Raw genomic sequence first — 14676 nt, 5'->3', positions numbered from 1 at the left:
TGTGTTTGATTTCTTTGTTAGAAGAAGATTCACTCTTTTCCATTGGGTGAGGATTTGGTGAATTGAAATTTGAATTGTACTAGAAGTATGTAAAAATGCAGAGAAGTAGAAAAATATAGTATACAGTGTTTCATATATAGATGTTAAAGCTTAATTTTTAACATAACTAAAGTTTTTTACCCATACTAATGATGCTCTAGATGTTTTAAAAAACATTTAAATTAATGAATTTGTAATATGAATATTCTCAGAGGCTTGATTAGAAATACTTTCTTTTATTAGTGGTCAGGTGGGTTCTCGAAGTCCTTCTATGATTAGTAATGATTCTGAAACCTTAGAAGAGTGTATGGTGTGCTCAGATATGAAGAGAGATACTCTTTTTGGCCCATGTGGACATATTGCTACCTGTTCTTTGTGTTCTCCACGAGTCAAGAAATGCCTCATCTGTAAAGAACAAGTTCAATCCAGGACAAAGGTAATATGTTTTTAATATAGCATTTTATTATTTTTTGAAGTTCTTTAAGACTATAGTTAATGATAAATAAGATTATATGATGCCACGTGTCTTTTAATTTTGTTCTTCCTAAGACTGATCTAAATATGGGAATGTATAATTTATACATTTATCAAGACACCAATTGAAATATGTAAACTACAGTACTAGTTAAAAATAAAAGTAATCTACTGTTTTACTTTCAAAGCGCCTTATAACCCAAAGGTGTATTTAATTCCACTTTGTGTTGTAGTTACTTGTATATTGCACCTTTTTTGAGTACATGGATTGTTTTGTATTCCTCTTTGTAAAAGACTAGTTGATTTTTTCGGTAGAATATCACACATTCTGGATTCATTTGATTTTTATCATGGTGTTCTTTAATTTGTTTCTATATCCTTTGTGTTTTTGTAAACTGGAAGTTAGATCTAACTGCTTGATTAGGGTCAGCTTAGACATACTGGGCAAGAAAACTTCATAGACAATGCTATTCATTTCGTACCGTATCCCACCATTAGGCAAATAAAGTCTGATCATCCTGCAGTTTTTGGTGGTCAAATTCTGTATCTCCTCTGAACTTTTTATCTCATCTGACTCCTTTTGCTTTTTGAGAAGCAGTATTCTTTTCTGGGTTTCTGGTTTCATTTTTTTTTCCCATGTAACTGAGTGCTTTTCCATCTTACTCATTTTGGTTTACTGAAATAATTGAAAAAAGCAAAGCTCAAAGAAGTACACTGACAGTTGGGTCTTCAACGCAGTTTTCTTGATTCTTAAGTCACTGTTCTTTCCTCTGTGTTATGATACACAGACAGAATTAAAACCAATGTCTGCAAGGGAGGGTTGACAGAACAGGAAGGTAGAGAGGAAGGATTATGTTGTCATTCCTTTTTAGACCAGTTCTGAATTCCAAGAATTAGTAAGGAGTCTGTTTGTATTTTAAGTTATGGAATTTTCAAACCTGTACAAAAGTAGAAAAACTTACATACCCACCAAAGAGATTTGCCAAGTTCGTTGCAGAGCCTTCGAATGTAAAGAAATAGCGACCCCAAGTGGTTAAAGGATTGTGAACATCTTCACTGAAGATAAAACAAATTGTAAAACTAGTATTTGGAGAGAGGGAGAATAAACAAGCTTGGTCTCTTTAGCAATTAAAGAAATACAAATTAAAAATTATGAACTATTATTAGCCATTCTTGTCCAATTAGCAAAAATAAACTTTAAATAATGCTAGCTAGGAAAGAGAAATGAGTACTCTCTTAACACTGCAGTTGGCTGAATAAATGGGTTTACATTTTTTTGAGAGACCATCCTGACAATATATATACAAAGAGTTACAATAAATATGATTTGATATAGTAATTCCACTCCTGGGAATGTAATCTGAGGAGAAAAAATCCAGAAGGGGTAAAAGTTATGCTTAGAAAAATTTTTTTTTAATAATAGCTGAACGGGTAAGTAAATGATTATTAGATTGGTTTGCTAGATAATTTTAAGCTCTTTATCAGCAATTCAGATATGTAGACAGTTGCATCGGGAATCATTTTAAAAACCAACACATCTTTTATATAGAGAGGAGAAGAGAATCATCGTGTATTAAGCGCTGATTTTATATTAGGCATTGAACTAGACACTGTACACATAATATCTAATTTACTTTTTTTAATTGTCACATTTTAATGTTTGACCAGTATTTAGCACATACAGTTATTAAAATATTTATATGAAGATGCTCCTTACGTACAAATAAATGGCTAGATCAGTCAGAGTTTCACCTCCGTGTCGTCATTGCTCTTGAGACTTTTGTCTGTCTGTCTAGTTGCTAAAGTTTGGGATTTTCACTTCTTTCACCCATACTGTGCCTACTTTTCTTTTTAGCTTATTAGCCAGCCAGATAGCTGACTCACACACCTTTGAAATTTAGCCATGGTCCTCAGCTCTTCCTTTATTTTATTTTGTTTTTAATTAATTTTCATTGGAGTATGGTTGCTTTACAACGTTGTGTTAGCCTCTGGTGCACAACAAAATGAATCAGCCATACACATAGAGAGATCCCCTCCCTTTTGGACTTCCTTCCCATTTAGGTCACCACAGTGCATTAGGTAGAGTTCCATTTGCTGTACAGTGTGTTCCCATCAGTTGTCTATTTTATACATAGTATCAATAATGTATATGTGTCAGTCCCAGTCTCCCAATTCCGTCCACCCCACCCCTTTCCCCCTTGGTATCCGTGCATTTGTTCTCTACATCTGTGTCTCTGTTTCTGCTTTGCAAATAAGATCATCTGTACCATTTTTCTAGATTCCACGTATATGCATTATTATACGATATTTGCTTTTCTCTTTCTGACTGACTTCACTCTGTATGACAGTCTCTAGGTCCATCCACGTCTCTGCAAATGACCCAATTTCATTCTGTTTTATGGCTGAGTAATATTCCATGGTATATATGTACCACATCTTCTTTATCCATTCCTCTGTTGATGGACATTTAGGTTGCTTCCAGGTCCTGGCTGTTGTAAACAGGGCTGCTATGAACATTGGGGTGCATGTGTTTTTTTGAATTATGGTTTTCTCTGGGTATATGCCCAGTAGTGGGATTGCTGGGTCATATGGTAGTTCTATTTTTAGTTTTTTAAGGAACCTCCATACTGTTTTCCATAGTGGCTGTATCAATTTACATTCCCACCAGCAGTGTATGACGGTTCCCTTTTCTCCACACCCTCTCCAGCATTTATTGTTTGTAGATTTTTTGAGGATGGCCATTCTGACAGGTGTGAGGTGATACCTCATCATAGTTTTGATTTGCATTTGTCTTAATAATTAGTGATGTTGAGCATTTTTTCATGTGTTTGTTGGCTGTCTGCATGTCTTCTTTGGAGAAATGTCTATTTACGTCTTCCACCCATTTTTTGATTGGGTTGTTTGTTTTTTTGTTATTGAGCCATATGTGCTGCTCCTATATTTTGGAGATTAATCCTTTGTCAGTTGCTTCATTTGCAAATATTTTCTCCCATTCTGAGGGTTGTCTTTTCGCCTTGTTTATGGTTTCCTTTGCTGTGCAAAGGTTTTAAGTTTCATTAGGTCCCATTTGTTTATTTCAGCCATTTTTTTAGAGAGAGGAAAAACTTTGTTGGGAGCTATGAAAAGTTAGTGTACCTACCTCCAGGCTGTGGGTTCCTTAGTCACCCATTTCCGGGGTCTTCCTGTCTCTGCTCCCCACTGTGGTTCTGGTAGTGTACTGCTTAGTGTTTGCAGTTTGTGGGCTGGATTTGTGTACTGAAGGTAAACATTGCGTTTGTTATAGTCTGACCTTGAGTAGGTCTTAAAGCCTGTATGTATAATCCTAGAGTTGGAAAGAACACCCTGGTCTTGCATCCTATAAGCTGTAGGCGACTGAAATGTGTTTCTTTCAACTGTTTTAAATCAAGTCAGAAACTTAGCAGATATCTTAGATCTCTTCTTCACCATTCTATACATTTTATTAGTTACCAAGTCTTCTTAAATATTTCTCAGAACTCTTTCTTCTACTCTATATTGTTATATCTTACTTAAAATATGCCCTCCTATCTCATAGTTAGAATTGTTCTAGGATATACTTGAATAAGGGCCACCTGAGTCCTCTCCTTGTCTTCTAATTGACACTTTAACACCTTGTGAAGAAGGATTGTTCTTTATTGTTCAGATTTTTTAAAAGCTGCAGCTCTACAGTGTTAGGTAATTTGTTAGTATTGGAGCTGGAATTGGAATGCAGGAACATAAAGATCCTGACTAACCATGTCTTACTGCTTCCCACTAGATTACTACGACTATGTAAATTCTATGTACATAGCAAGGTCTAAGTTGGGAAGGTCCAATATTTTGGTTGTTTAGGTGAAGTGGTGGTCATCATTTTTGGACAGTAATGTTAAATGACACAGATAGGGGTGAATGTGTGTCAGAAAGGAGGAGAATCAGTGAAAGATGGATGTGGGGCCAAGGGCAGTAGGCAGATGGGAGTCAGAGAACCAGAGCAAAGTTAAGAAATAGTTACACACGCAGAACTCAGATTAAGTGGAGAAGAGGAGGAAAAATTGAGGGAAATTATGAATAGGTTGTGGAGGACTTGTGGAGATCAGGCGAAAAGAATAGTCCAGAGCTCTGGGCTTCAGCCAGTGTGGGGAAATTCCAAGTCCTGGGAAAGGATGAGTTAGGTGGAATTCCTCGGATGTGGGTAAACAGAAAAATCCCCCTTAAGCTTTAGCTGTCTGGCTAATGTGGCTAGAATTTTATGAATATTAGAAATCTATCTTATCTCAGTCATTTGTTCTTTTGATTTTTCTCTCCAAAGTAGTTTTTTTTTTTTTTTTGATGTGGACCATTTTTAAAGTCTTTGTTGAATTTGTTACAATATTGCTTCTATTTTTTGTTTTGGTTTTTTTTTTTGTTTTTTGGCCCCCAAGGCATGTGGGATCTTAGCTCCCTGACCAGGGATCAAACCCACACCCTCTGCATTGGAAGGCAGAGTCTTAACCACTGGACTGCTAGGGAAGTCCTCAAAGTAATTAAAAAAAAAAAGAAAGAAAATTGAAGTCTAGTCTGTTTTCCCTGACCTCAGAAGAAATGGAGTTTTTCTGTATCATTCTTTAGGACAGGTAGGGAGGCTAAAGTGGAGCTAGACCAGTTTAGCTGGGGTCTTCAAAGATGTGAAAATGAGTAACCAAGAAAGTAGAGGACAGGTAAGTGTGTGTTAAATTCTTCTTTGCAGGAGTGTTTCCTTATAGAGGAGAAATACATTTGGATACAGAAGGAACTGTTAAGAGTCACTAGATGTATTTGTAGATGTTTACGCTTTTGCTGTAACCTCTTTTTTGCAGATCGAAGAATGTGTGGTATGTTCTGACAAGAAAGCAGCTGTTCTTTTTCAGCCTTGCGGACACATGTGTGCTTGTGAGAGTAAGTAGCCCATACAGAACTTCCTCAGAATTATTATAAAAGTAGAAAGTGAAACAAATTATGTCTTTGAATTACTTTTTTAATAACTCATGAACAGAGGAGTTGGTGGGCCTCTAGAACCCTCCATCTGTTCTCTGTACAAGAGTGGCACCTCTTTCCCTCCTTAGTCCTAAGTGTTAGGGAAGACTCGATGTACTGCATTCTCCCAGCTCACCTTTTTCTTTTCTTTTTTTTTTTGGAGTATAGTTGATTTACAGTGTTGTATTACTTTCTGCTGTACAGCAAAGTGGGTCAGTTACACACATATCCACTCTTTTTAGATTATTTTCCCATATAGGTTATTATGGAGTATTGGGTAGAGTTTCCTGTGCTATACAGTAGGTCCTTATTAGTTATCTGTTTTATATATAGTAGCGTGTAGATGTCAATCCCAGTCTCCCATTTATCCCTCTCCCCCTTCCTTCCTTCCTGGTAACCATAAGATTGTTTTCTACATTTGTAACTCGATTTCTATTTTGTAAATAAGTTCAGCAGTATCAGACAATACTTGTCCCCCTCTGTCTGACTTACTTCACTTAGCATGATGATCTCTAGGTCCATTCATGTTGTTGCAAATGGCATTCTTTCCTTCTTTTTTATGGCTGAGTAATATTCCATGGTATATATGTACCACATCTTCTTTATCCATTCCTCTGTCAGTGGACATTTAGGTTGCTTCCGTGTCCTGGCTATTGTAAATAGTGCTGCAGTGAACATTGGGGTGCATGTATCTTTTCAAATTATGGTTTTCCCCAGGTATATGCCCAGGCATGGGATTGTGGATCATATGGTAGCTCTATTTTTAGTTTTTTAAGGAACCTCCATACTGTCCTCCATAGGAGCTGTACCAATTTATATTCCCACCAACAGTGTAGGAGGGTCCAGCTTAGCTTTTTATTTCATTTGTTGTATGAGCACAAAATGACCACTTCTCACACGCAGGAGAAATTTATTTCCAAAAATGAGTGTTGATACATTTAGTCTAGCCTTTTTTCACATATGAAATTAACACATCTTCACCTTTATGTTGCCTCTCCTGTATACTTTCCCCCCTGCTGAACCACCCACAGCAACCATTTGGGGCAATAATTTCTGGCCTTCTTAACCTTCCTTAACCTCTGTGTCAAGAGAGCTTATAGAAATCTTCTTTGTGAGGATGATATTAAAGTTTAAGAGGAGTTTTAAACTTTGCTTTTATATATCTCCCTTATTCTTTTCAAGTTAATATACTTAGTATTAATATCCTCCTTTTTGCTTTTTACTTGTTAGTGAAGAATTTTAAATAAGTTTAACAATTTATACTTCACTTAACTGGACCCAAAGTAAAGCATGGTGTTTCAGTCAGTTAGGTGTTGGTTTTTCATATAACATTTGACTAAAGTAACAAACTGTGTAATAGATTAATCTCATTGGCACAGATTTGCTTTAAGCATTGGTGTTTTGTTTGTTTATTTGTTTTTTTCATTTTGATAGGCAGCTCGTCAACTAAGAAAGGATCAAGGTTTTCTACTGTAACATTCTGCTCCACGTAATTGTTTCTGTTTACCAAAGACTGGTATATGGCTATTATCAGCTGTCAGAGGGCATGAAGAAAGAGAATTCTGTCTTAAGTAAAAAAGAGCTCAGGTTATGTAAATTTTCATAGCCCAGGAGTTAGCAAACATTTTCTGTAAAGGGTCAAATAAAACATATTTTTGGCTTTGTGGGCCACATGATTTCTGTAGTAACACCTCAACTCTTTCCAATTGCTTACCTCTTCCATTGTAGTGCAAAAATAACCACAGACAATATGTAAACAAAATGGGTGGGACTGTTTTCCATTAAAACTTTATTTATAAAAACAAGTGATTGGTTGGGTTTGCTGACCCTGTCAGAGACCAAAGTGACTTGAAAGCTGGTTATAATTAGTAGTTGGTAATACAGATTCTAGAGCCTTAAAGTAATATTTTCCCCCAGGAGTTTCCCAACGTTTTTACATTATTTTTGCTTTAGAATGTAACAAAAGCAACAGCTAACTTTTATTGAGCTCTTAATTTGTACCAGGCATTTAAATCTCTTTCTGAGTGTTTCCTCTTTTATCTTTACAAGAAACCTAAGAAGTAGAGTTTTCTCCGTTTTACAGACCATTGGTAAACATTTATTTGCTAGGGAAGATGAAATTGAGGTGGAAAATGTCCCTTTCTCAAGGAGTATACAGTACAGCAGGTGGTCCAGTCCCCACATCACAGTAACCAAAGGAAGGGGAAATTACATCCCTTTTGGAGGGATGGAAGAAAGATTTTATATAAACAATATAACAACCTAACTTAATAGCTACAAGAATTTAAAATAATTGTGGTTACATATTATATACTCAGGCAAGTAAATTAATTCTTTAAATTCAAGAAAAAAAACCTGCCCTCAGATTGAAGACAAACCCCAAACCAGGTATCTACTAACATTAGCTCCTACCTAGTGCATCTTGCCTAGGCCAGCATCAGACCCATCTCTTGTTTAGGCCTCGAAACAGGATCGGCCTTGACGGAGAATTGTTGTTCTCTGTCCACCAGCATAAGTACTGTTGGGAGTATGTGACCCCCTTGTCCACATTGGTGGTTTTGTGCTTTGTTAAGGATTACTGTCTTGTCATAAGACATCCTGCCACAGTTTTTGCTATTTTTCCTGTTTTTGAAATGACAAAGACACTTGGTATATAGGCTAAGATATGGAGTATACTTTTCATAATAAATGCTAATGGGAAGGAATGTTGAAATACTGTGTTATTTTATAATTAATAATTTTAGGTGTAGTATTAATAATCCATAACATAGAATTGTGCCTGGGTATTTCTTCTTGGAATGGGGAAGCATTCTACCGATATATAGGTATTAGAAAGATAGTCCATTATGATAAAGTTTTGATATTTTCCTGACTGCTACATTAAAAAAGTAGTCACTAAGCAATTTCCTTGTTAGATTACATCAGTCTGATAGAAGGGAGAGAATTGTTCAACATATTTTAGGAATTTAAGAGATAAGCGATTTACAAAAGGAAGTATTTTTTTTAAAAGTATCATGTGAGCAGCCTTATAATTCTTGTTGTAGTAGTTAAATTTATGAAAGGTGTCTCCCTCCTTTATTCTCAAGCCTTAAGATCTTGAAATATTTACGTTACATATTTTTAAAACACTTAGAACCTCCTCCTCCTCACAGTTTATTCCAATGTATTAGAAAATGTCATTAGTTTCATGATGATGGGCTCTGTATTCTAGAGGCTACCAATCAAAAATATACATTCTTAGGTTGATAACATTTTAAGAAGGTAGAATTGTGTATTGATATAACTTAGTGTTTATCTTAGTGTTAAATTTAAGTTATGAAAAATGAGCAGAGGAAGGCAACCCTGTTCATGTTCTCTTTTGTGAGAAGTGTCCTATTGCTGTTTCCAGACTGTGCTAATCTGATGAAAAAGTGTGTGCAGTGTCGGGCAGTAGTTGAACGAAGAGTGCCCTTCATCATGTGTTGTGGAGGGAAAAGTTCAGAGGATGCCACTGATGATATCTGTAAGTGGATTTTCTTACTTCGCTTTTTTATTGGGACTTTCATAGACATGTCTTCTCATAATACACTGTCTCCTTGTAAAACAGAAGGTATGTGACTTGAATCTACAAGGAACGGGTAGGGTTTTGCTCTTGTTACATTATTAGAAACCTGAAATTGTATTTTTCTAACTTGTAATATGATTATGGACCTTTAAACATTAGACTTTTAAGAAACCTCCATGTGTGTTACAAGGAGCATTGTAGTATTCTTGCTTAAAGAAAATTTGCTGGCTATTTTTACGATGAAATTTATTGTGTCTTAGGGTGGGAGGACATCATATTATAAATTATTTTCTCAATTTACACAAGTATTAACCTCATTATTTTATGAAATAGGTTTACCTCGTGTGTTTAAGTATTTTATGGAATAGTAATTCTTTGTGACAGAGTAACTGTAGATAAACTGAAGTGTAACCCAGTGAACAAGGGGAAAGATGAAAAGTAAATTATTTACCTTCAACCTTTTCAGTACAGTTGACCCTCGAACATCGCAGGTTTGAACTGCCAGGGTCCATTTAAACTTGGATTTTTTTTTTTTTTTTTTTGGCCATATTGCACAGCTTGCGGGATCTCAGTTCCCCAACTAGGGATTGAACCTGGGCCATGTCAGTGAAAGCCTGGAATCCTAACCACTGGGCCACCAGGGAACTCCCAAAACTTGGATATTTTTTAGTAGTAAATACTATAGGACTACATGGTCCGTGTGTGGTTGGTTGAATCTGGGAATGTAGAGAAACCATGGATGTGGGGGGCAGACTATGTTATTTGTTGATTAACCCCTGCATTGTTCAAGGGTCACCTGTAGTACAGCTGTATAAAAATATTTTTCATCTCTGCACTAGACATAAGCTGGATGGTCTCTTTGATTTCTTTGTTCTGTGTACAGATGAGGAAGAACATTAGCGTAGCTACTTATGCCCAGAGCTTTTTTTCTTTATCACCGATAGGGCAGGATAAAAATCCTGGGGACAGATTAACTAGAGTAAAAGACCAAGAATCTAGAGAGTAGGAAAAGGGAAATAAAAAATTTCCTTCCATTTAGTAGAGCATGACCTTTCTTTCATGGAGTTCCTCATCTCAGATCAATAACAAAACAAGGAGAGCCTTGGAAAACCCAGAACTCTGTGTGTGGACTATTGTCTAGCTGAGTTAAATATAATTAGAAATTAATGTGTAAACCTATTTGTTTTCCAAAGATTATAAATGAAGGAGTATAACATGAATGTCACTGCTGTTTCTGTTGTCCACGTGGGAAAATAAATTTTTTAAGAGGATTCTAATAATAATCTTTAATAAATAAAACTAATGATTTTAGAAATAAAGAATCATTCTTGCTTCAGAACAGTCAGTAATATTAAGATTCTTTATCTGTACTATATAGCAAGTGGGAATATTCCGGTGTTACAAAAGGATAAGGATAACACCAACGTCAATGCAGACGTGCAGAAGCTGCAGCAGCAGTTACAGGACATTAAAGAGCAGGTAACAGTGATTTCTTCATGGTGAACAGTGACTCGAAGAACGGCATTTCATCTTTTTCTATAAAATTACTAGTGTTTTCTGTAGTAAGCGTGGCTCATATTAGTGTATCACTTGTAGTGTTTGAATATTTGCAATCAGCAAAGTCTGATGAGAAGATTTCATCAAGTACTTTACAAAATAGGAAATGCACCAGTGACCAACATGAAAAAATGCTACACCACACTGAGGTATCTTTTCCTACCTATCAGATTGAGGGGAAAAAATGTTAGAAACTGTCAATATCAAGTGTTTAGGCAAAATACTTAGCAGCCGTAACTCATACAGTGCTGGTGGGAATATAAATTAGTAAAAACACCTTGGGAAAGTTTGTCACTGTCTCGTAAAACTAAATAGGATATTGTTTGGGGATGTAAACTTGGAAGAAAAAAATCACACAGATGGTGATTAAAATCAAGGGTAGTGGTTTTTTTTGGCTGAGATGGCTGGGAGGGGGCACGAGGGAAATTTCTAGAGTATTGATAGTCCCATTTCATGATCTAAGTTGATTACTTGCATTTGATCGGTTTGTGAACATTTATTAAACTATACATTTATGATTTGTGCACATTTCTGTATAGATGTGATACTTCATTAAAAAGGAGAAAAGGATGCGTGCGCGCACACACACACACACGTATAAAGAAAAGCAAGGGAAAGGTAAATAAATGCAAAATTCAGAATAGTGGTTATCAGTGAGGAGTGGAGGAGGATATATATTCATGTGTTAAGGTGGGTGGTGGTTATATTGTTCTTTATATCTTATACATACCAACAGAAGTACTCTTTCATATCTGCTTAATATTTAATAAAAGCAACAGTAAAATGAAGTTACCTAAAATTTTTAGGTATCTGGTAATAAAAAAGTCTTTTTTTCCCCCTTAGCTTACCATTTGACCCACCAGTTAAATCTGATTTGATTCAAAGGATTGAATCAAATGAAAAGATTGAGTAGCAAAGGGTGTTCTTTCTCTAGTTTGGCAGTCACATCAGTGTTGCCATGTCGTTAAGAGTCTCACTCTTGTCTTTTCTATCTGAAGTGTTTTCTTTCTTAAATAATCTTCATGGCCATATTTCATCACTAAAGTATTTAAACAGTTAAAACTTATTTTCTGTGGAATGTTGGAATTTCTTTCAGGGACCCCTTCAAGGTTACCAAGAGAAAGCATCTGAATAAGTCTCTTTTTAAATTTTAAATCCCCAATCTTTCTGTTACCCCAATGTCTCTTTAAAAGACAAAGATTAATTTTATGTGCTGTTAAGCATATATTAATCCAAAGTAACTTAACCCAGACTGCACAGATGTGTTTACTTTTGGAAGTTATTAATTAACTACATAGACCTCTGGAAAGTTTAATGAAAAAGAAACTAATTTAATTTTAAAAAGCTGCTTTGCCTTTTTAAAATAAAAAGTTACGATTTTTCTACAAATTTGCTTCTCAAAATTTCAAGGATAAATGTGAAAATTTACTTTGGAAGAATGGAGCTAGCAAGTTAGATTATGGTTCTTTTTTTCTGTTGTTTTCTTCACAATGATTTCTGGTATTGTCAGAGTTGGTTACCACATTTTCATATAGGCTTTAGGCCTGGTTTATTAATCTAGACATTTTAATTTAATTATTTCATTTCTATGTTATTTGGGAAAGGTCTAATTCAGCATGAAGCATTATGGTATATTAAGGTAAAATATGTTTTTATAAATATAAAATGCAAAATGTGCTTTGTAAGTAAATATGTGATTTTCTAGAAAACTTCACAGAAGTGTCCTCCTTAATTCTTCTAAGTTGATTAAGTTACATTTAATAATATATAACTAAGGTTAATTGTTTTTAACTAAGGGGGTCTACGTTGAAAGTACTACAGTGCAGCATCATTTTTAAAAGCAAGAGCTCTGGGGCCACGTGGACCTGAGTTCACATTATAGCTTGCCCTGGGAAGTCTTTAACCCCACTAAGCCTCAGTTTCCTCTTTTTTGAAGTGGGAGTGATGTAGGCCTTGAGACTGGATCATATCCAGCATGGTGCTTGGTATGTGTGTGTTCTCAGCAACATCCCTTCACTGCTCCCCCCCCGACCCATACATTGTGTTATTTTCATGCGAGAACAGCATAGTACCTAGAGTTGGAGAATCTGAGTCAGACTGAATGGGGCTATTTTCATCCTTTTCCTATTAGATTTTGGCATTTGAATTTTTAATTTTATATACTATTTGTTTTATGTAATATTTATTTTAGATAGTACCTTTTATACTGACCTGACAGTACAACCAATATTTCTGTTTTATAAGGATGATATTTTAACTGTTTAAAAATTTTAAAGCAACAAAAGATTATTTGACTAAAACAATAAAAGAAAATTAATGATGTTACAGAGTTGTTACATTACACTTTTAAAATAGAAAATGTCTCAGCATTTATTACTTTATTTGTTATCTCACATTCCAGACAATGTGCCCTGTGTGTTTGGATCGTCTGAAGAATATGATTTTCCTTTGTGGCCATGGAACGTGCCAGCTCTGTGGAGACCGAATGAGTGAATGTCCTATTTGTCGAAAGGCTATTGAACGAAGGATTCTTTTGTATTAACTTAAAAACTCAGTGTGTTTTGTTAGCTAAAGTATTTGGTCATGAGATCTTAGTGAGCTAGTTGGAAGTTCTAATGAATTAATTTTTAATATCATAGTTTCTTTACTAGAGTGTTATTAGACTGTAAATGTACCAGAACAACAACAACAAAAACTCTACAAAACAGTGTTTGAAGCTGTGTTTGTTTTTTTCCTTTCAATCTGAAACATCAAATCCATGTAATTCATAGGTGATTTACCTTTGACTTCTAAGGGGGAAAATCCTTTAAGGATCTCCTGTTATTTTTGTTTTTATTGCATTTTCTCTTATAGTTTATAAGTTTGTTAGACCTCAAAAGATATACTTCCTTATGATCAGCTATCTTTCAATTTATCATGATTTTACACAGTGAGCTGATACAGGTACTCAGAAAAGTCATGCATCAAATGAAAGGGGGAAGTCAAACCATTATGTCATGTATGTTAAACGATAAAATTATAGTACAAGTTCTGCATGGTTAAGGGAATACTGAAGAGAGGATTCTCTTTTTAAGATAACATAAAGTTATCAAGTGATTGTTTCTAAATTCTTAGAGTACATGGAAATATAGAATGAGAGAATATTAAGTTTGCATTTAACTTATTTTCTGGATTCAAAGGAAAATTGTTTAACTTGAATCAACTTGCCAGTTTCAAAATGACTGATAGACATGAAAAGGAAAAATAAGCAATCATAGTGGGGAACTGAAGGGGGTGGGGGGAGTCATCCAATAAAAGAGCACCTATTAACTGACTGTTAACGGTTGCCTTTCTTATATTAATTTGTACACTGTTTTGTTCAGCCAGCTTTTAAAAAACTGTCTGTGGGAAGTGTGCCTCAGTTTCCCCCGTGGTTACTTATCTAGGCTTGATCTGACCAGTGAAATGATATTGCCCTGTTTGGGTCTCTGAGGTTCAGTTTAGCTTCTCTAACGTGCTGAGTAGCAGTGATCCAAGAAGGGTAATGCACTGTCCAAAGGCAGCGGTCCTTTCTCCTCCGTGTCTGTTAATTCTGCCAGTGTTAACTGATTCTACCTTCATCATAGGCCTCGCTTCCATTCTCTCTCAGACAGTAGAGCTTACTGTAAAGAACAGGGTCTCTCTTCATACCTAACGATGGGGATGTTATTTCAACTGCCAGCAATATCCAAGACCTAGTAAATAACCAGTTGATAGATACTTACTTTAGAAAGAATGACTAGGACATTTACAGAAATATGTCTGATTACCTGTGGTTTTGTTTTGTTTACTGTAGAACATCTAATTATTTTTTCTCCTTGGAATGAGTAATCTTTCAGCGTCTAAAATGAATATACACATAAATAAGTGTTTTGGGGTTCATTACTGCTAGATTATAAATAAATATATATTTATAATTATATAAATAATCAGCTGTTTACAATAGTATCTACTATATACTGTGTATAAGTTAACTCCTAAGGATAGTTATCTTTTTTGTCAGTTTTTTCCCCTTTGAACCTGGTTCTTATTTCAGTTTTTCTGCTGCAACAGCT

The 14676-nt window shown here is 35.3% G+C and overlaps 1 protein-coding gene across 1 annotated transcript in view; it reads left to right on the top strand.

Annotated features, from left to right (window-relative positions):
- MIB1 (mindbomb E3 ubiquitin protein ligase 1) overlaps positions 1-13834 on the top strand; it is a 113158-nt gene extending 99324 nt beyond the window's left edge. Inside the window, exons 17-21 of the mRNA XM_029223352.1 lie at positions 283-475; positions 5346-5424; positions 8891-9004; positions 10425-10525; positions 13005-13834. Coding sequence (XP_029079185.1) covers positions 283-475; positions 5346-5424; positions 8891-9004; positions 10425-10525; positions 13005-13145 — 628 coding nt within the window. The 3' untranslated portion in view covers positions 13146-13834. The remainder of the gene's footprint in view (positions 1-282; positions 476-5345; positions 5425-8890; positions 9005-10424; positions 10526-13004) is intronic.
- The last annotated feature ends 842 nt before the right edge of the window (positions 13835-14676 follow it).

The sequence above is a fragment of the Monodon monoceros genome, unplaced genomic scaffold (genome assembly GCF_005190385.1).
Source record: "Monodon monoceros isolate NGI ecotype Baffin Bay Population unplaced genomic scaffold, NGI_Narwhal_1 Super_Scaffold_1, whole genome shotgun sequence".
In the NCBI taxonomy this organism is placed as follows: domain Eukaryota; kingdom Metazoa; phylum Chordata; class Mammalia; order Artiodactyla; family Monodontidae; genus Monodon; species Monodon monoceros.
This window is presented reverse-complemented; position numbering and strand designations above follow the sequence as displayed.